At 62.2% G+C, this 18,853-nt stretch overlaps 1 protein-coding gene and 1 pseudogene across 1 annotated transcript; one reads left to right on the forward strand and one right to left on the reverse strand.

The window, feature by feature from the left end:
• Nucleotides 1-1,114: 1,114 nt before the first annotated feature.
• LOC118600296 (dynein regulatory complex subunit 4-like) lies at nt 1,115-13,897 on the forward strand. The gene is given in 14 exon segments (XM_036226964.1): nt 1,115-1,206; nt 2,879-2,965; nt 5,015-5,212; nt 5,530-5,736; nt 7,229-7,283; nt 7,914-8,119; nt 8,592-8,759; nt 9,049-9,135; nt 10,814-10,963; nt 10,966-10,998; nt 11,000-11,026; nt 12,186-12,251; nt 13,640-13,723; nt 13,725-13,897. Coding segments are annotated over 14 exon segments (1,437 nt in total). The 5' UTR covers nt 1,115-1,203; the 3' UTR covers nt 13,791-13,897.
• A 188-nt stretch (nt 13,898-14,085) lies between these two features.
• On the reverse strand, nt 14,086-16,623 carry LOC118607769 (annotated as a pseudogene).
• Between the last annotated feature and the right edge of the window lie 2,230 nt (nt 16,624-18,853).

Genomic DNA, 18,853 nt, shown 5'->3' on the forward strand with positions numbered 1-18,853 from the left:
CTGGGTCAATGCAGTCCCACTGTGCAGGCAGGGCTGGAGTGGGCAAACAGGAAGCCCCGCAGGCTCATCCTGTGGCTCTCAGATCCTGGCCACTGCGTGGGTGTCTGAGGTCTGAGCAAGCCCAGCTAATAAGGCTATTTTGCCCTGGGAGGGACAGTCAGACTCAGGCCTTTGTCTTTCTTCATTGCACTCCGTCCTCGCCTTAGCTCTCCAGGGGAGAAGCTTCTAGAATCTTCCGCATCCCAAAACAGATGAGGAAAACATGACCTGATTCAAAACCACTAGTTAGGAAATGCTGAAGTTGAGTGAAAAGACCATAAGTGGCGTATAAAGATGGGCGCCTGCTTATGACAAACTGTCAGCTTTCCGAGTGACAGAGTGGTACATGTAGGTAATAGTGTGGTGGCAGGGATCGGAAATTCGCTTTGGAAATCGTGAACTGATGAGGAAAGGAACCTGATAACTCGATTTTTCTGCCCGTCTGGAATCCTGTGGCAGAGGTTTCTAGCATTTTCCTCCCGGGTGAGAACAGGGCCCGCAGGGGACCTCTTCAGTCAGAGCAGTTTTTGTGAAGGGGACACCTGCTGATTTCAAAAGTTTACAGCTAGCTGGAACGTATTTTTCTTACTGTTACTTCTAAAGGTTTATGGAAACCTGGCTGTCTCCCATCCTCACCAGGCCAGCAGGGGAGGGATCTTCAAGATGGTCAATGGGGGGTGGGGATGGGGGGGTCAGGCTCAGGGGCACCGTCCTAGCCCAAATTTGAATCTAATTGCCGTCCTCCCTCCTGCACTGAAGGCATCTTTACTGAGCGCCTGCTGTGTACTGTCTTGGGCACTGCAGGTAAGAAGGGGGCGAAACAGTTCTTCCTCCCTTCATGGAACTGAAGTTTATTGGGGGAGGCCGGGAGTGTACACGTACATCCCACAGGGAGACGCGTCTCGAGGCGTCGGAGAGGTCAAAAGTGGCTGATGCCCAGCTGCAAGCAAATCCTACCGGACTCGCGTAAGCCCTGGGTGGGCCCAGTGCTTGTTGCTAGGGACGCGCTCCCGCCGTTGCCAGGGCCTGCTGAGGAGGGCGGAGTCTCGCGAGGATCTTCGCGATCTCGCGCGGGACCGCACAGCGGTTGCTGGGAGACGGCGCAGCTTCGGCGCGGCCGGCGCTCGGGTCTGCGGGTCGCGGCGCGGCCGGACGTCCGCAGCCATGGTGAGGAGGGGCGGGTCGCCGGCCCTGCGCGCCGAGCGACCCTGGACGCGGAGGCCTGGGTCCCTGGGTCCCTGGGACTGGGAGCTTGGTGCTCTCGTGGGACGGTCCCCTGGGAGAGCGGGTCCCGGATCCCGCCCGCGCTCGTACTGAGATCCGGGACGCCCGGGGGCCTGTGCTCACAGCGGCGGTCCTAGAGCCGCCCCGCGCTTCGCCCCAGACCCAGGGCCCGAGGTGCGAGCTGCCCAGAAAGGAGAAGCCGCGTCCGGCGACGCCCTTCCCGGAATGGAGGGCTCCGCCAGCCAGAGCCTTGGGGCCTAGGGCCTGACCTCACAGCGTCCCCGTGGAGGACAGTGGGGCGCAGGGGCACCTTACCTCCTCTAGTCGCTGGGATGGAGGCTGGGGGCGTGCCAGAGTGGCTAGGGGTTCCTCTGCATCCAGAGGTCCTGGACAGAGGGTCCAGTGCCCATGGGGTGCCCAGGGCAACGCCCGGGGTACGGGAACTGCCGTTTCCTTGGAGAACCTCCGAGGAGTCAGGTCTGTGCTGAGGGCAGCAAGGTGGGAGCTCGTTGCCTCGCCAGCTTCCCACCCCCTCTCAGGTAGGAGGGCCCTTAGCCCCCCTCCTGCCCCCCAATAAGGAGTTGTCGGGAACTGGGTTTCCAGGCTGCAGGGTGGGCGTCGCTAGTGAGTAGGACGCCTCCGATGGGGTGGGCTTGGAGTCAGGGTGAGCAAGGGGGCCGACGCGCATGCGCATTCGGGGCGAAGACTGCAGTGCGTGGTGCTTTGAAAATCAACTGGAAAAAGATCAGCAAACTGTTTCTACTGGTTATTAACTTATGGGGATATGCATGCTTTTCTTCTCCTTTTTCTTCTCTTTCTCCTCTTTTTCCTTTTTCTCCATGCTTGCTAAGATTTCCACATAATTTTTTTTTGTGATCATAAAGATGTTACGGAGGCACGTAGGGGCACACACACAAGCGTGGGCCACAGGGAGTTGGTGGAAGTGAAGGCGGAAGCATGAGTTTTGGGAGTGCGACGTGGGGATGTGCGAGGGGGTGGAAGGTTCTTTCTCACCTTGCGAGTTGGTGACAGCCGGGGGACACGAGAGGTGCTGCGGAGGGGGCAGGGCGCCCACGGTGGGGGCGCCCACGGTGGGGGCGCCCTCTGGTCCAGGGGCTGGGGGCGGGTTCACACTCAGAGGGAAGGGAGCCTTCAGGCGGCTGAGGAGGCGCTTCTCCCGGCCCACTGAACAGTTGTGCAGGTTTCTCTGTGGTGGTCACCGAGCGCCATGGCCCACGTGGTGACAACGGACGCTGGCATTGGGGTTCTTCCTCTTGAGGCTGAGTGAATTTTGCACCCACACCAAGGCGGTCTCTGCCCTGTGCCAAGGAGCGTGTTTGGGATGAAGCCCCTCCCTTCCTTTCTGGGGAGCAGACGCTCTCCTGAAAAGGGGAGGTGGCTCCTTCTCCAGAGAATATGAGTGCCTTTGGGGTGGGACCCTGTGAGGTGGAGTGGTGGGCTCTGAGGGGCTGTGTTCGACAGTGAGGGGTCGATGGTGTCCGGGCCAGACACGCTGCTCCCACGTGACCCCAGGTGGGAATCAGAGGCGGCCAGAAGGTGTGGGCACCACACAGAGCCTCCCTTCCTTACCCAGTCATCTCTTCTTTAACCGAAGGCGCCCAAAAAGAAAGGGAAGAAAGGGAAAGGCAAAGGCACCCCGATCGTTGACGGGCTCACTCCGGAGGACATGAGCAAGGAGCAGGTGAGCGGGCAGCTGGGCGGGCGGGGCAGTCTGCGTCGTCTCTGGCCTTCTGTCTCCGTGAACCTCCTTCAGACGAGCAGCCCCTCGTCCTGCCCTGCCTCTTGGTCCATCTCCCTACAGCCGGGCTCCTGCGGCTCTGTCCAGGCCCGCCCAGCCTTCCCAGTCTCCGTGGCCCTCACTCTGTCCAGACCCGCCCGGCCTTCCCAGTCTCCGTGGCCCTCGCTCTGTCCAGACCCGCCCGGCCTTCCCGGCCCCGTGGCCCTCGCCGGCACTCCTACATGCAGTGCATATATTTTTTTAACGCAGTGCAGCTGCATCGAATAACTTTTTTACACAGTGCCAGGGATTTGGAAGGGAATGTTTGCCTGATACAAAAGCTATTTTTTAGTTTTCTATGTGTCTTTTCAGTCTTATCCTTTTATGCCCCTGTACTATTATCATAGTACAGGCATCCATAGCATTCTTGTTTACCATTTTATTTACCATGGAACAGTAGGAATTATTTTAAGCTAGTTGTCCATCTTGACGAAGTTAAGGGCTAGAGGACCTAATTCTATAATGACAATTTTAATTAAAAGGCTCCTAAATCTGTAGCCTGTGGCAAACCACAAGAGCGAGTGTGGCGCCTCTTCTAGCCTGTGTTACTGGCGACTGCCTGTGAGCGGCCGGCGGGGGTTGAGAGCGGCCCGATTGTACAGCAGGCCCTCGAATGACGTCATATCGTAATGTGGATAAGATGCTGGGGAGCCCAGACTCTGGGTTATGGCATCAGCCCGTGGTGACACTGGTTTCCTTGTACGTCGTTTCTGTTAAAGTCACAGCCTATCGAAGATGTTAAGTGAGGACTTAACGTGCAGGGGCGCCGCTGGCAGTTTAAGCGGAGGGTGGTGGGGCCCAGGTTGTGTTTTGCAGGGCCACCACGGCTGGTCTGTGCAGAGCGGGTTGTGCATCGCGTTGCCTCAGCAGTTGGGGTGTTTCTTGTCTTCTCGTTTCCTTCCCGTCCGTGTGCAGACGGAACTGTGACGTGGCGGTGGTGGGTCCGCAGAGCCTCGCCCGTGCAGGTTCGCGGCACGGACACCTCGGAAGCGCCCAGTGCCAGGAGGAGTGAGGGGCTGGGCGCAGCTGCAGTCAGCTCACTGTTTTGTTACCTTGTGGGCATTGGGCTCCCATGCTGTCTGTTTCCTGATTTGTTAAGAGAAGCTAGCAACCTGGATATTTATAAGGAATCTAAATACTGAATGATGGCGAAATCTAACAATGTGAGCCAATCATAGTAGGGGACCCTGTTTCAGACTGTGTGAGTGACACTGCAGGTCCCTGACACGAAGATGGTGTCATCTGCTGAGGGCCTGCTCGGATGCTGGAGTACCGTGTCTCCCTCATGGGGAGTCACGCCCGACCTGGGGATCTTACCTCCTCGGCCCTCTTGAAGTGAGAAGTGTCTTCCCTGTGGGGAAGCGCCATCAGCGAGGAAAGCTGCAGTGGGGGGCCTGAGGTCGTGCTCAGATCACCGGGAGCCTGCCCAATTTTTTTTTAACCTATTTGCTGATTGACAGTTCTCTGGACCAAAGTTTGTCAGAGGTCTACTGGTTTTGTTCAGTTTTTGCTTACCATATATCTTTAAAGGTAAACTTTTTTTCATTCTGCATTATTTTGCGAAAGTGTTTGCATCCTGCTGTATGATTTTCATGTCTGTATATCTTTGGGCCATATAATCTCGTAGTTGATATACCTTAATTTCTCAGCCATTTTTGTATTTAAAATCATCTTAGATCATTTCCTTTTTTTTTTGCTGTTTTAATTACAGTGTGGCTAATATCTTTGAGCAGAAAGCTCTTGTGTTCTTTTGAGAAATTTAGTATAAATTCCCAGGAGTGTATGAAAGAATATGATTGGGTTTTGATTATTGGCCAAATTCAAGAGATTTTTGCTGTTTACTGAATGTGTCCTGTCCCCAGAGCCTTCCTAACTTTATATAGCTCTCATGTTTTTAGATGAGTGGCCTTCGTGCTCCCAAGGCCCCTCCCATCCTCTGCCCTGCCCCACCAGGTGGAGGAGCACATCAGCCGTATCCGGGAGGAGCTGGACCGTGAGCGCGAGGAGCGGAATTACTTCCAGCTGGAGCGGGACAAGATCCACACGTTCTGGGAGATCACCCGGAGGCAGCTGGAGGAGAAGAAGGCCGAGCTGCGGAACAAAGACCGGGAGATGGAGGAGGCCGAGGAGAGGCACCAGGTGGAGATCAAGGTGAGTGGGGCCACTGCAGAGATGCTGGGGTGGGCGGGGGCACTTCCTCTCCTTGCTTGAGGGACCTTTGTTTGTGTCCTTTACACTGGAACCTGGAGATATTTTTTTATAAAAGTGCATGCGTGTGCAGGTGTGTGTGCAGGTGTCTATGCGTGCAGTGAGCGTGTGTGCAGTGAGTGTGTGTGCAGGTATGTGCTGTGCAGTGAGTGTGTGTGTGCAGGCATGTGTTGTATGTGCAGGTGAGCATGTGCGCAGGTATGCCTGTGCAGCTGAGCGTGTGCGTGCAGGTGAGTAGGTGGTACTCCTCCTGCCCGTAGGTCTACAAGCAGAAGGTGAAGCACCTGCTGTACGAGCATCAGAACAGCCTGACGGAGATGAAGGCTGAGGGCACCGTGGTCATGAAGCTGGCCCAGAAGGAGCACCGCAGCCAGGAGGGCGCGCTGCGCAAGGACATGCGGGCGCTGAAGGCGGAGCTCAAGGAGCAGGAGCTGGCCGGCGAGGTGGTGGTGAAGAACCTGCGGCTGGTAGGTGCGCGAGCCGGCTGCCGGGGACGGCGCGCTCCGGAAGGCGTGCGTCCAGGCAGGCCCGCTTTGGCGGCCAAGCCCAGAATCCTGTCTCAGACCTGAGCCGCAGAATGACATGAGGAAAACCCAGCCCAGGGTCACTTTCCGTATGTGTCAGGTGTGTTCGGAAACACAACCGTTAGTGTGTCCTGCGCGCCGTCCCCTAGGCGGCCATGCAGTTTGTCTTGCGAGGTGGGCTCATGAGTCCTTGGCTGGGAGGATGGGGGGTGGTTCCTGGTGGAGGCTGACACTCGTTTGCTGAGCGCCCATAAGATCCCAGGCCCTGTTCTGACCTCTGGGGTCTCCGAAGAGTGGGACTGACACAGGTGGTGGAGGGTCTGGAGAGCAGAGTCTGCACCAGCAGAGCAGGCGAGGTGAGGTGTCAGGTGCGCACAGTACACCCCAGGGCGTGAGTGCTGCAGGGGGACATGGCGGGCCGGGGGGCTGCCGGGGTGAGGGGCGCTCCCTTTCTCTGTAGGGAGTTCTGGGAACGCCACACTGAGAAGCTGACATTCGGGCAAAGGCACTAGGGACTGAGCCAGGCTGGGGGACCAGGCCAGGAGAAGGGACAGGCGGTGGGCCACGCAAAGGCCTAGCGGAGCGAGGAGGCCCGGAGGACGGGGGCTTTGACCTCGGCTGAGCCGGGGGCCTGTGGAGGGTTTGGGCAGAGTGAGGATGTGTCCGACTTCGGGTTTCAAAGGCCCTTCCTGGCTGCAGGCCGAGACTGTGTGCAGGCAGCTGAGCCTCACGGGGATCTGGGAAAGCTCAATACCGTCACAGACTTCGCACCGGAGCCAGAGGGAGCGCGAGTCTCGGACCTTCAAGCATCGCGCGGTCCTGCCTGGCAGAAGCACACGAAGGGCTGGTTCCCAGTGACCCCAGAGGTGTGAGGCTGTCCGCTCACCTGAGGCCATGCAGCAGCACGTGGCCAGAGTGCCCTTTCGTGTAGAAGTGTCACTCTGAAAAACAATTAGGGCCTTTTGGGCCACGCTTCTCGTGCTCAGGCCTGCATCCGCTTCTGGAAGTGGACTTTCCCTGCTAATAAAACTTTTCTACTGTAAAAAAATTACTCAGAATTTTTATGTAGTCACTGTCTATTGAAATAATTTTTAATGTTGCTCGGAGCCCCAGCTAAGGTAGGTCAGCAGGCACCTGGAGAGGGCCGGCAGGTCTGTGCAGACGGCACCCTCCGCCCTGCGGGGGGCCAGGCGGGGGCCCAGTGTGGTCAGTGCCTGGAGAGTCCGTTAACATTCTCGGAACCTCAGAGGCGACTTTAGCCAAGGGACGTGAGTCATGAAATGCGGAGGCTCCTTAGCTGTGTTGTTCTGGGCACGGCCCAGAGCTCGGAGACGAGGGGATGGCGCCCACCGGAAGCCGCACGGGGGCACCGAGCCTGACTGCACCGCGAGGCCCCTCTCTGTCCCCTGGTCCCATCCTGCTCCTGCCTTTGCAGAAACACACTGAGGAGGTCACCAGGATGCGGAACGACTTCGAGAGGCAAGTGCGAGGTCAGTGTCTCGCGCGCACGTTGCGGGCGGTGGCGCGGAGCCGGCGGGAGGCAGGGCGCCGCGGGGCCTGTGAGCGCGGGGCTCCCCCGGGTGCGCAGAGGGGGGAGGGCACCTCCTGAGGTGACGGGCCGTCAGAGCCCCGGCGCGGCCCCCTTCCGTGGGAGCTGGGGGCCGTGGCCACCGCCTAGGCCCCGCTCCCGGCACGGGCCGGTGGCCCGGAGCGTGTGCTGGTCACTCGGTCTCGTGGGCAGTGTTCTTAGGGTGGTCTTTTCCAGGGGTCCTGGCCTGAGGAGGCCCCATCTCGGAAGTCTGTCTGGTTAATAATTGAGCCCCATCTGTGGCTGGTGGCCACCTGGGCCGCGGCGAGTGCCACTAGGGTCAGTGGATGCTCAGCTGTTGAGAAGCCCCGTGCAGGGCTTGGTCAGCAGTGCCAGCCCCTGGCAGAGGACAGCGGACGGTGGTGAGGGCTGGACGTGTCCTCTGTGGGCGTCGCAGGAAGAGTCTCCGCCTCCGCCCACCTGCTCCGTGGCGTGCCTTGCCCCGCAGCCTCTGCCCGGCTGCAGCGCGTCTAGGGGCACAGGCCGCCTGTGCTCCACCTGCTGAGCTGCACTGTTTGCTGCCGCCTCGCAGAAATCAAGGCCAAGTACAATAAGAAGATGAAGATGCTTCGGGATGAGCTTGACCTGCGGAGAAAGACCGAGATCCATGAGGTGGAGGAGAGGAAGAACGGCCAGATCAACATGCTCATGCAGCGGCACGAGGAGGCATTCACCGACATCAAGAACTACTACAATGACATCACGCTCAACAACCTGGCCCTCATCAACTCCCTGAAGGTATCGCGCAGGCTGGGCCGGTGTGCCGACAGCTCCCGACCCATCAGACCCAGCACCCTGCCTGTGAGAATACTGATAATGCCCCTCAGTGCCCTTGACTGAAGCTCACGGCTGAGGCAGCATCTCTGTGCCCGCAGCTGGGAGCTGTCAGGACTCTGCCCCGCCGTAGCTGATGGGTACGGGCTCGGGCAGACCGCAGTGGGGCTGCAGCACGTGGCACAGGCAGGCGCCTTGGTCACCCAAGTACCGGCAGTGATAGAGTTCCCACAATGCCCCTTGGGGCATCGTGAATACATCTCATGGAACTGCATTTTGGGAAATTCAGAATAAGTTAAAATTGTGCAGAACACTCTGTTTGCACATGAGTCAGGTCTAGGGGGTTCGCGTGTGAGCCGCCGGCAGGCACGGTCTCGGGGCAGGCGAGGCCACAGTGCTGCCTGCTGAGCCCCCCGCACCCGCCCTATGCTGACAGGAGCAGATGGAGGACATGCGGAAGAAGGAGGACCACCTGGAGAAGGAGATGATGGAGGTGTCCATGCAGAACCGGCGCCTGGCAGACCCTCTGCAGAAGGCTCGGGAGGAGATGAACGAGATGCAGAAGAAGCTCGGGAACCACGAGAGGGACAAGCAGATCCTGGTGGTGAGTGTCTGCCGAGCTCGCCCTGGCTCCGGAGAGAAGGGCCGTCAGCCCACCCGCTCCTCAGGCCCGGGGCCCGGCGGGAGGGGCCCGACTCCGTCCTGGGGCCGCAGTCCGTGCGCTGTGAGAGGTGTCCCCGCTACCCGACCCGTGGGGCTGGGCCGCTTGTGCCTTTGAGCCTGTTCTTTCTGGTGGTTATTTTTGGCCTTCCCCCCCCTTGGGGGCCTGCACGACGATCACGTGGCCGCCCGCATGCTGAGTGCTTTCTGCCCGCACCCTCTTTTCTCTCCAGTGCACAAAAGCACGTTTAAAAGTCACGGAGAAGGAGCTCAAGGACCTACAGTGGGAACACGAGGTGCTGGAACAGCGGTTCGTCCAGGTGCGTGGCCAGCAGGCCGGGCTCCAGCCGCAGAGGGCCCTCCCCAGTGCCTGCCTGTCTGCTTCTCGAAGGCCTGCATGCCGGGCCGGGCCTCTGGGTTTGGAGGTGGGAGGCCCCACCGCCCGCCCCTCTGCCCTCAAGAGGCAGAGGCCTGTGGCACGTCCTGTAGGCGGCCCGGGGTCTCAGGCGGGCTCCCTGGTGGGCGGCAGGTACGTACATGTGTCTAAGTCCCATCACGCACACACCGTGGGCTCACGGACCCCCGGGTCCATGAGGAAGTGGGAGGGTGCTCCTGCTGCTCCTGCTGCTCCTGCGGCTCCTGCGGCTCCTGCTGCTCCTGCTGCTCCTGCGGCTCCTGCGGCTCCTGCGGCTCCTGCTGCTCCTGCGGCTCCTGCGGCTCCTGCTGCTCCTGCTGCTCCTGCTGCTCCTGCTGCTCCTGCTGGTTCTCACGGGGTAGTGGCTTCCGGCGTCCTCCAGGCCCTCATGTGGCTGTGACTCCGTGCGCCATGGAGGGTGGGGTCGCCCCGGGAATGCCCCCAGTGGCACCTGCACTGTGGCCTCGTGCTCACGTCCACCTCTCGCTCCCGGCGAGTGCGCAGGTGGCTGAGCCGGGGCCCGTGAGGGACAGCCGCTCCGCCCCGCGCCGTTCCCGGCATCACTGCTGCGGCTTGTGCCGCTGCGCGACCGTCTCAGGGAGGCCCCCTCCTAGCGGTGGGGTCACTGGGCCAGGAGGTTTGCATTCGGGTTTCCAGTAGAGTGAGTCCAGAGGGCTGTTCTGAGCCCGTCGCGCACAGGGCCCGAGGGGCCGCCTCCGGCCCGCACGCACGCACAGCCTCGCCGGGGTTGTGGGGGGACGCGACTCCCTGGACGCGCGGTTCTGAGGTTCCCGGTGCGGCAGGGATGCCCTCCTCCGTCCCGGGGTCCGCCGTCTCCGTGAGCTGTGGCACGTGCAGCTTCTCACTCACCTGCGGAGATTCACAGCCGCAGACGGCGTTGATGGGACGGGCCCGGTTCCGTCCCGTACACTCAGGGACATCCATCGTGGCAGACCTGGATTCAGCTTCTTCAGAGATGCCTGCGAGGGGCCCGCAGGCTGGGGCCGAGCAAAGGAGTCACAGCAGATGGTCGCCTGGTGGCCTCTGGGAGGAGAGGGTCAAAGGGTGTTCCCTTTTCACATTTCTACAGAGCCCTGGTTTTCTCACAGGTAACAGTAATAGGAGATGAAAGATACGGTTGATGGACAGGCAGGTGGCTCCCGGGCTGTGCTCTAGATCTGTTTGTGGGGCACGTCAATCTGGGGTTCTAGGACCAGGGGCAGAGGAGGTCGGTCCCCAAGAGGCCCCCTGCACACCACCTGCTAGAGTCTGTTGCCCGTGTCCGTCTGGAGCCCACTGCTGTAACTCAGGGGCAGCCTGGCCTGACCCCCTGGGACCTCTCCAGGCCTTGCCAGTGCGCCCTGCCGCTTCCTGAGACAGCGTCCCAGGGAGGGTCCAGCCGGTGTTTCCTCCTCTCCCCGAAGTGTGGACAGCTGCGCTGTCGCAGGGAGGAGGGTGTGGGCACCGGTGTGTAGACGCAGACCCGCGGTGGCCGACGCTGAGGAGGCGGTGGCTCTGCTGCAGTGCGCCCTGGCACGGGGCAGAGGCCCCAGGAGCGCGTGTGACCCGCCGCCCGTCTGCAGGTGCAGCAGGAGCGGGACGAGCTGTACCACAGGTTCACCGCGGCCGTCCTGGAGGTGCAGCAGAAGGCTGGCTTCCGGAACCTGGTCCTGGAGCGCAAGCTGCAGGCGCTGAGCACCGCCGTGGAGAAGAAGGAGGTGCAGTTCAGCGATGGGTGCTGGCGGCCTCCAACCTGGACCCCACGGCCCCTGACGCTCGTGTCCCGCAAGCTGGAGGTAGGCTGCTCACGGCTCCCGACGCGCCCCATGCGGCTGCCACCAGCACGTGGTCTGGGCTCTGGTTGGGGGCCCCCTCGTCTCCCTTCTGTGATCGCTGTGCAGATCCTCAGCTGCGGGGAGCATGTCCCAGGCCTGTGGCACCTGGCCTCCACCCTCTCACTGGCTTTGCTCTTGTCCGAGACCCCCCTAGCCCCTTCTTCACCTATGAGTCAGCTCAGCAGTCAGACTCTGCATCTCAAGCCATTCTCAAACCTCTGGGCCCAATCTTGGGCTTCTGGAGGCCGACAGACCTAGACCTGGGGTCAGCTGAGTCATCTGCACTCAATGAGGCCGCTGCCAGCGTCCCCCTGGACACTATGATGGCCTGCTCTGCGTGGGCGGTCGGGTCAGGGAAGCCCAGGCCTTTGTGGTGGTGCCGGGGATGGCTGCCCAGAGCGGTCACATCTGGACAGGGGTTACAGCCTTCATTCACTCGAGTCAAGTTCTTTGGGGCACTCTTCGGTGCTGGGACTGTCCTGGGCACAGGGGACAGCAGTAATAGGACAGATGAGGCCTCAGCGCCCATGGGTGGCTGGGTCAGCTGATGCACCAGCACCGTGGCCTGCTGGGCCCGCCGTCTCTGTGACCCGCCGTGAGCGCAGCGCTGGCAGCCGGGGGACTCTCCCGCCTCCGATCCTGGGAAGGACAGCTGGTCCTGTGGCCGGACGAGGCCCTGCGCTGCCAGCGAGTGGCAGGGGGATGGACAGCCCTGCCCTGGTCCCAGCGCCGTGGGCCAGGGTGGCCGTGCGTCAGCTCTCGCCTGCCCTGGCCAGTTACCCGGCTTCGTGGGCAGGATCCCTGTGCCGGGGCGACTTCCAGGCGGCAGGTCAGGGTGTGAGGGCCCCCCAGGCCGCAGTGGCGGTGGGGGTGGCTCCAGAGCCAGCCAGGCCCGGCTCATCTCACCACCCAGACGGAGTTCTCGTGGAGAGCCGGGTCCTGTGTCCCCTCTCCCTGGAGACCTCCCCACCGGCTTCTCGGAGGGGGGTGTCTACCTCAGTTGGGCCAGGCCGTTCTTCCCTGCACATCTGGGGCACCTGCTGGAGCCCCAGACCCTGGGCCACCCTGTCTGCCTCGGCCCAAAGACGAGTCTCAAAATCACGTCTGCCTCTCTCCTCAGGATGTTTTGGAGTCAAAGAACAGCGCCATCAAGGACTTACAGTACGAGCTGGCCCGGGTCTGCAAGGTACGGGATCCCCGTGCCCAGGGCCGCGCCCGTCCTGGTGACCCTCACGGGGCCTGCCGGCGCGCGCCGGTCACAGGGCCATCTGTCCCGTCCAGCAGATCCGCCTCGCACCCTCACACCATAGCACTGACCTGGCCTCCCGCGCTCCCCCAGACTCAGGCCACCATCCCCCAGCAAGGGACAGTCAGGGTCTAAGACTTTCCCACCCCTTCGTAAGTCTAATGAAAGCCGCACACCCTCCCCTTGCCCCCGCCGCACCCGGGCGTGGGCCCCTGCAGCTGGAGGGCGTGAATGCCCTGACCCGGTCCCTGCCCACCTGAGCAGTGAGGGCTGGCCCTGCACCCAGTGTGCCCAGCTCCGTGGCAGAGCCACCCGCTCGGGGCCTTGCCTGTGGGGTGCAGACAGCGCTGCCTGAGGACGCATTCACAGCGGCAGCCCCCCGAGTGACTTAGATGCGCCCACGGATCTGTGGGTGGACGTGACCTCTGCGTCTGTCGCCGCCTGGATGAAGGCAGTGCCTGTTGCTGGTCTTGGGCCTTCTCTTGGCCCTCCCCGCCCTACCGCCCCATCTGGACGCTTCCTCAGATTCCCTGGCACCCCGATACTTATGTGCATAAGATTAGGGCCATCTCCTGGTCTGTGCAGCCTCTTGGGGGATCTCTAGAGGTTGTATCTGATTGTCAGGAGGCCCCCGTACCCTAGTGAAGAGTGGAAGCCAGGTCAGCCCCCCAGTCTCTCCCTGGAGCTCGGCCTCGGTTTGCCTCTGTACCCCTCCACTGCAAGCTCCGGCACCCTTTTCTGGACGACGGTTGAGGATAACGAGGCCCCTTGGGCTCTTGCTGCGAGTTAAGCCAGGCCACGCATTTCTCATGCGTCAGCTCTTCCGACCCTCAAAGCGTCCGAATGAAATGAACTGCGTTGAAAACACCCACGTCCCAGAGGAGAGGGAGCAGAAGACCCGTGGACCGGCCCGAGCTGCTGGGTATGGGCGGGGGCCGCCAGCATGCTCCCCGGGGGCAGGAGATGGGCGCCTCTGGACAAGACGGGGAACGTGTACACATGGGGGGCGAGCCGGGGCGGCCTGGGGACGGTGGAGCCAGGAGCAGGCCCAGACCATGGTGCTGCTCTGAGTCTGTCCTTCCGCCTCGGTCTCCCTGGCTGTGGGGCAGGGGGGGGTGACGGCAGCGTCGGCCACCGTGGGTCACCTGCGCTCAGGATCAGGTCCGGCAGAGTGAGCAGCTGGCGAAGGTCGGCCGTGTGGTTCGCCGGCACCATCTCCTACCACGGAGCTGGGGGCCTGAGCAGGGGGCAGCCTCGCCGTTGCCCTCGCCCCCCGGGCAAGCCCGTGCTGTGGGCCCGGCCCCTCCCACACTGCTCTGTCCCCACAGGCCCACAACGACCTGCTGCGCACCTACGAGGCGAAGCTCCTGGCCTTCGGGGTTCCCCTGGACAACGTGGGCTTCAAGCCCCTGGGAGACGGCTGTGATCGGCCAGACACTGGGTCAGGGCCCCGCAGGGCTCGTGGGCACCCCAACGTAGCCCCCGCCTGGGGCTTCTCCCTGGACGACACCCCCTTTATGCAGCAAGGACAGCAGGTGTGTGTTTTTGAGATTTGTCTGGTCAGCAAATGAAGGCTTTTCACGTTGGCCCACGTGTCCTGTGCCATCAGAGACTTTATTGGTGCCCAAGTCACAGTCACCACAGGGAAATGGGAGGCAGAACCCCCGCAGCGGAGGGGGGCCTGAGGCTCCTCGAGGGGCGCGGAGCCCACCGTGCGGGTCGGGGGTGGCTCGGGGGCCACGGCGACGGGATGGCGCCCACTAGGCCCGCTGGTTTATGTCAGCTCCCTGCGGTACGTGGTGTAGGACCAGGGGTCTCAGCAGCAGGGGGACGTGGAACTTTCGGGTCTCGTTGCTGATGGTGAAGACGACCTGGGAGAGCAGAAGCAGGCTGCGGGCAGAGTGCGTGGGCCGCACGCGGCCACCAGCAGCCCGGCCCCAGGGCTCCAGGACGTGAGCCAGAGCTGGAGGCCCGGCACTGGGGCACTGGAGAGCTATGGCCAGGGCCGAATGCTCCCCAAAGAAGTGTTCAGCTTTAGGGACCCCTGGGCTTGCCGGGGCTGCCAAGGGGTCCACCCTGAACAGGGCCTGGTGAGGGGGAGGCTTGTGAGGTCGGGCCCAGTGAGTGGGACGGGGCTTGGTGGCACCCTCAGCCGCCCCCCACAGCCTGGCCCCAGCAGGGCAGGTCACCGTTCTTCTGGCGGGCTGAGGGTGACTCACCTCACGTACGGGTAGAAGCTCTCTGCCCCCTTTGCTTCCAGTAGCCCTCGGTGTCGAAGGACAGCTTGTAGGTGCCCACCTTCATCTGGCCTGCCGGCAGGAGCCCAGGGGCAGCGGGCCGTCGTGGTCAGTGTAGCTGGGGGGTGGGAGAGGGGATGGGGGGTCCCCAGCCTCAGAAACCCTGTCTCAGGGCCTGTGGCTGTGGAGTGGGTCCAGGGACACGTTGAACAACCCAGAAAGCAGAGGGGGGAAACCTCCCACCATCTACCCCAGGAGCAAACTCACTTTACACCCGGCCTACATTTTCCCAGATTTTCTCTATGCATCAGTATTCTTATTTGCAAACTTGCAGTGCATGATGCCATTCGCATTGTTTTATAAGCCGGGAGTTTTTTCATTGGCTGCATTGTGCATGGCTTTCTGGGTCGGTCACTGTCCAGACCCCCCATCTGCACGAGCCCGGTTCCCAGCTGCACTGAGCACCCGAGGGACCTGAGGCCTGTGGCTTTGCTCCCGCCAGCTGTGCTTTCAAGCGTCTGTTACGCCAGGATGAGAAAGAGCATCACATCCCAGCGGTCCCTGGGGCGTGGGAGTGGGTCCATACGACCCCCGCCCAGGGACTCAACATGCTCTTCCAAGACCGCAGCTGACCCTCACAGGGGGCCTGGACCCCCAGCTTTCGTGAGGGGCTGAATGCAGAGGGGGTGCACTCCACACTCTCAGGCCCTGAACCTTTGGGGCCCGGCCCCCCCACTTCCACCACCAGAGGAGCCAGCCTCCTTCAGGCCGAGGGCCTGGGGGACCTGCTCACAGGGCCGGCCATGGTGCCAGCCTGGGCGGGGCCTCCCCCAGCAGAGCCCGAGCGAGGGGCACGGGACCAGCGTGGGCGGAATCCAGAATCCCGGAATCCCCAGAATCCGGCGTTTCCCCTCGCCTCCTGCGGCCTCAGTGTCCCGGCCCATAAAGGGGGTGATCATGGAGCCGGCCCGCAGGGTGTGGTGAGGAAAAAAAGAACAGAAATACCACGCTGCCTCGCACAAGGTTACCTGTTAAACGTGGTGACGATGAGGCCTTTCAGAAGCCAGCTCAGGCCTTACCCAAGCCAGGCCTCAGGGGTGTGAGGCTGCCCCAGAAGGGAGGGCACTGGCTGGCGCACCTGGCGCACCTGGCGCAGCTGGCTCCGGGAGTCAGCAGGGGGCTGTGGGGCAGCGGTCAGCGCTGCCGTCGGCCCTCAGCGCCCACACTGCTCGCTGGCTGGATCCTTGCTCTGGTCACAGGTCAGAGTGCAGGACCAGCCCTGTGCTCAGGTCCTGCCCCAGACCTCCCTCCTACCTCGTCCTCAGTTCGGTCCACTGCTGGCCGTGATCCTCGAGCCTGGACAGACGGAGGCCGAGGCCCTGGGCGGGGAGCCCCGAGGCCGTGTCCAGCACATGTGTGGTCAGTGGGCTGCTGACCGTCCCCATGCCTCTGTCCTGGGCCATGAGAGGGGCAGGGATGACTGTGTGAGGCTCAGCCTTGTGTCCACAGCAACTGCAATGAGGCAACAGCCTCAGAGTAAACAGCCCCAGGGGCAGCGTCCCAAACTGCGCCTTGGCTGGAATTTCTCATCAGCCGTCCAAGGCTGCAGTGTCCGTAAACCACACGGCCCGTCCCCCATTGCCCCCACCGGGGCTCCCTCCCCTCCCCCCAGCCACTGAAAGGCACCTCTGACAGGCAGGCCGCCCCTCCGGCCCCTTTCCACCTGGCCAGCACTGGCCAGGATGGCCAGCTGGGTCTCCTTGTTCTCCCAGAATCCACCTCTTTGTGCCCTGGCTCATGAGTCACCCCAGACCTTAGTCTCAGGCAAACTGGGGGACAGGAACCACGGTCCATGTGTCACCGGAGCGTGCACAGCCTCACGGCGGCCCCCGAGCTCATTCCCGGTCGACCAGAACAGCTCCAGGTGGCCAGAGGCCACCCCACTCTGCAACCAGCCTCCAGCCTCGGGAAACAGGTAGCTTCCCATGTCACGGCCCAGGACTGGGGGCGGGGCAGACATGTTTCTGACCAAACGGGGAGGAGGGGGGTCATTTTGGTGCCCGCTGGGAGGGCCCCAGGGGGATTTGCTCAGGATGGGGCAAACTGGGCGAACAGACCTGTGGGGGAGACACGTGGAGGTTCCTCCCGCCGGAAGTGGATGAGTGCAGGGGACCTGCGGGGCTGGGCGGGGCTGGGGGGTAGGGTGGTTCTCCGGGGAGCTGGGGTGGGCGGGGCTGGGGCGGGGCTGGGGGGGATAGGGTGGTTCTCCGGGGAGCTGGGGTGGGCGGGGCTGGGCGGGGACGAGGGCTGGGGCAGGGTTGGGGGGGTCAAAGACGTGTTTACTAAGTTTCAACCAGTTAACCCGGCGCCTGCTCGGCCCCCACTGCGGTTTGCCTGACTCCGCCATGGAGGGCACGCCGCTCTTCTGGGTCCTCGGCTGACGGTGCTGCCCAGTGTTTCCCTACCTGCCCAGCTCTAGGTCCCCAGGCAAGCTGGCAGCATCCTCTCCTGGGCGGCCGACCAGCCCAGCCGAAGGCAGGAGGGGCTGCCCATAGCTGCGGTGGCCACTGCGGTCACAATCCGGGTGCAGTGGAGGCAGCCGGCCACGCCGCCCTGTTGCCTAGCTGCTGACGCCCTTTTTGTCCAAGGACTATCGACCTGTCCCATCCAGGACAAGTGCAGTGTCAGGCGGAGGTGCCGGGAAACCAGCAGGTGCAGCTGGAGTGGCCCTGGGGGCCGCCAGGTGACATGGGGATAGGACCGTCAGGAGACAGGAGACCCGGAGCCCAGCAGGGGTCAGGCAGCACGCATTCCTCTGAGCCTCCTCTTAAAAAACGGGGCGTGGTTGCCAGCAGCTGCCCGCTGGGCTGGAGGGGCAGGTGACCGCCCACTCCCTGCACGAGCCTGCGAGACAGTGAGGAATGAAATGCTTCCTTATCGGTGAGCTCTGCGAGCTGCACACACCGTGTGCACATCTCAGGTCAAGCCCTGTGCTTTGAAGGAGGAACTGCACAGGGCCATCTCGGAGGCTGGGGGCACGTTAGGAATGCGGTTTGTTGCCGAAGGGGAGGAGGAGGGAGCAGACCTCTCTACTCGTCTTGAATTGCTCAGCCTTCCAGGACAGGGCAGGGGTCAGCCCTGGTGGGAGGTGGAGGTGACCACCACCCGGCCTCTGTGGGCTCCCCTCCCACAGGACCGAAGGTCAGTCCCAGCGTCTCTGCCAGCATCACCCCGTAGCTCCGCCCCTCGCCCACAGCCCCTGCTGAAAGCCACCGAGTATTTGAAGGGTTGCGTCCCAGTGATGCGGGACAGGGCAGACTTCCTCGGGCTGGTGGGAGATGACGCCCCCCACCTAGAGAAGAGGGTTTGGTGGAGAGTGTAGAAATGATTCAACACACACGCCAAAGTTAGAGTCAAAAAGAAAGTGCATTAGAAAAGGGGTCACACTCCACGGGCAGCGTGGTCTCGGAGGCAGACAGCGGGAGGGGCAGCGAGAGGGGTGTGGAAAGGCGGAGGGAACCCTGAGTGTTCGGGGAACTCAGTTCATATCTCACTCTGTAGCTCCTGTGACTCAGCTTCCTTAACCCATTTCCTCTGGTCCGAGGGACGTGCGTGAGGAAGGGGAGAGTGTGCAACGGGAAAAGGTAAGACCACGTGGGGCGAAAGGCCAGCGGGCGGTTCCCAGCCTTTAATCCGCAGCTTCCCCGTGGTCTTAGCCACAGGGAGTGACTTCCGGGTCCCGTTTCCCCTCCGCAGCTGTGGGGACAGGCTTGTCAGCCGTCCCAGCAGGAACCTCCCTGTGTTCCGCAGGCGTCCTCCTGGCCGGGCCGCAGGGCCCGATCAGCGCGTCGCAGCCTCTGCCTGTGGCTTGATGAACATGTTTCATTCTCTTGCCTCCTCCCTGCATCGCTAGGCGGGTAGACGGGGAAGGGAAACAAACTATAGATGCGTCTTCTCTTTAAAGATGCGTGGAGTCCGCGGCCTCGCCGCCCCGAACGTGCCCGGTCTCTCCTGATCGCGGAGGCCTAAGCGGGGTCGGGGCCTGCTTGGCACTTGGCTGGGAGACCACCTAGAAATACCAGGTGCTGTTGGTGTTAAAAAAAAATAATTCATGGGAAAAAGGCGAAGACAGAACGGATATTCATTACCGAAACCCACAGTTTGCGCAGAGACTCTTCATGAGCCCGGCTCAGGGAGAGGGACAGATGGGTCACTGTTCCAGGCTGTGGGATTCGGATGGCCGGGGTTACAGATCGGCCTTCGGAACCCGTCCGCGCAGGAGCAGGCCTGAGACGCGCTCTGGGC

This window comes from Rousettus aegyptiacus, unplaced genomic scaffold (genome assembly GCF_014176215.1).
Source record: "Rousettus aegyptiacus isolate mRouAeg1 unplaced genomic scaffold, mRouAeg1.p scaffold_m13_p_9, whole genome shotgun sequence".
Lineage (NCBI taxonomy): Eukaryota > Metazoa > Chordata > Mammalia > Chiroptera > Pteropodidae > Rousettus > Rousettus aegyptiacus.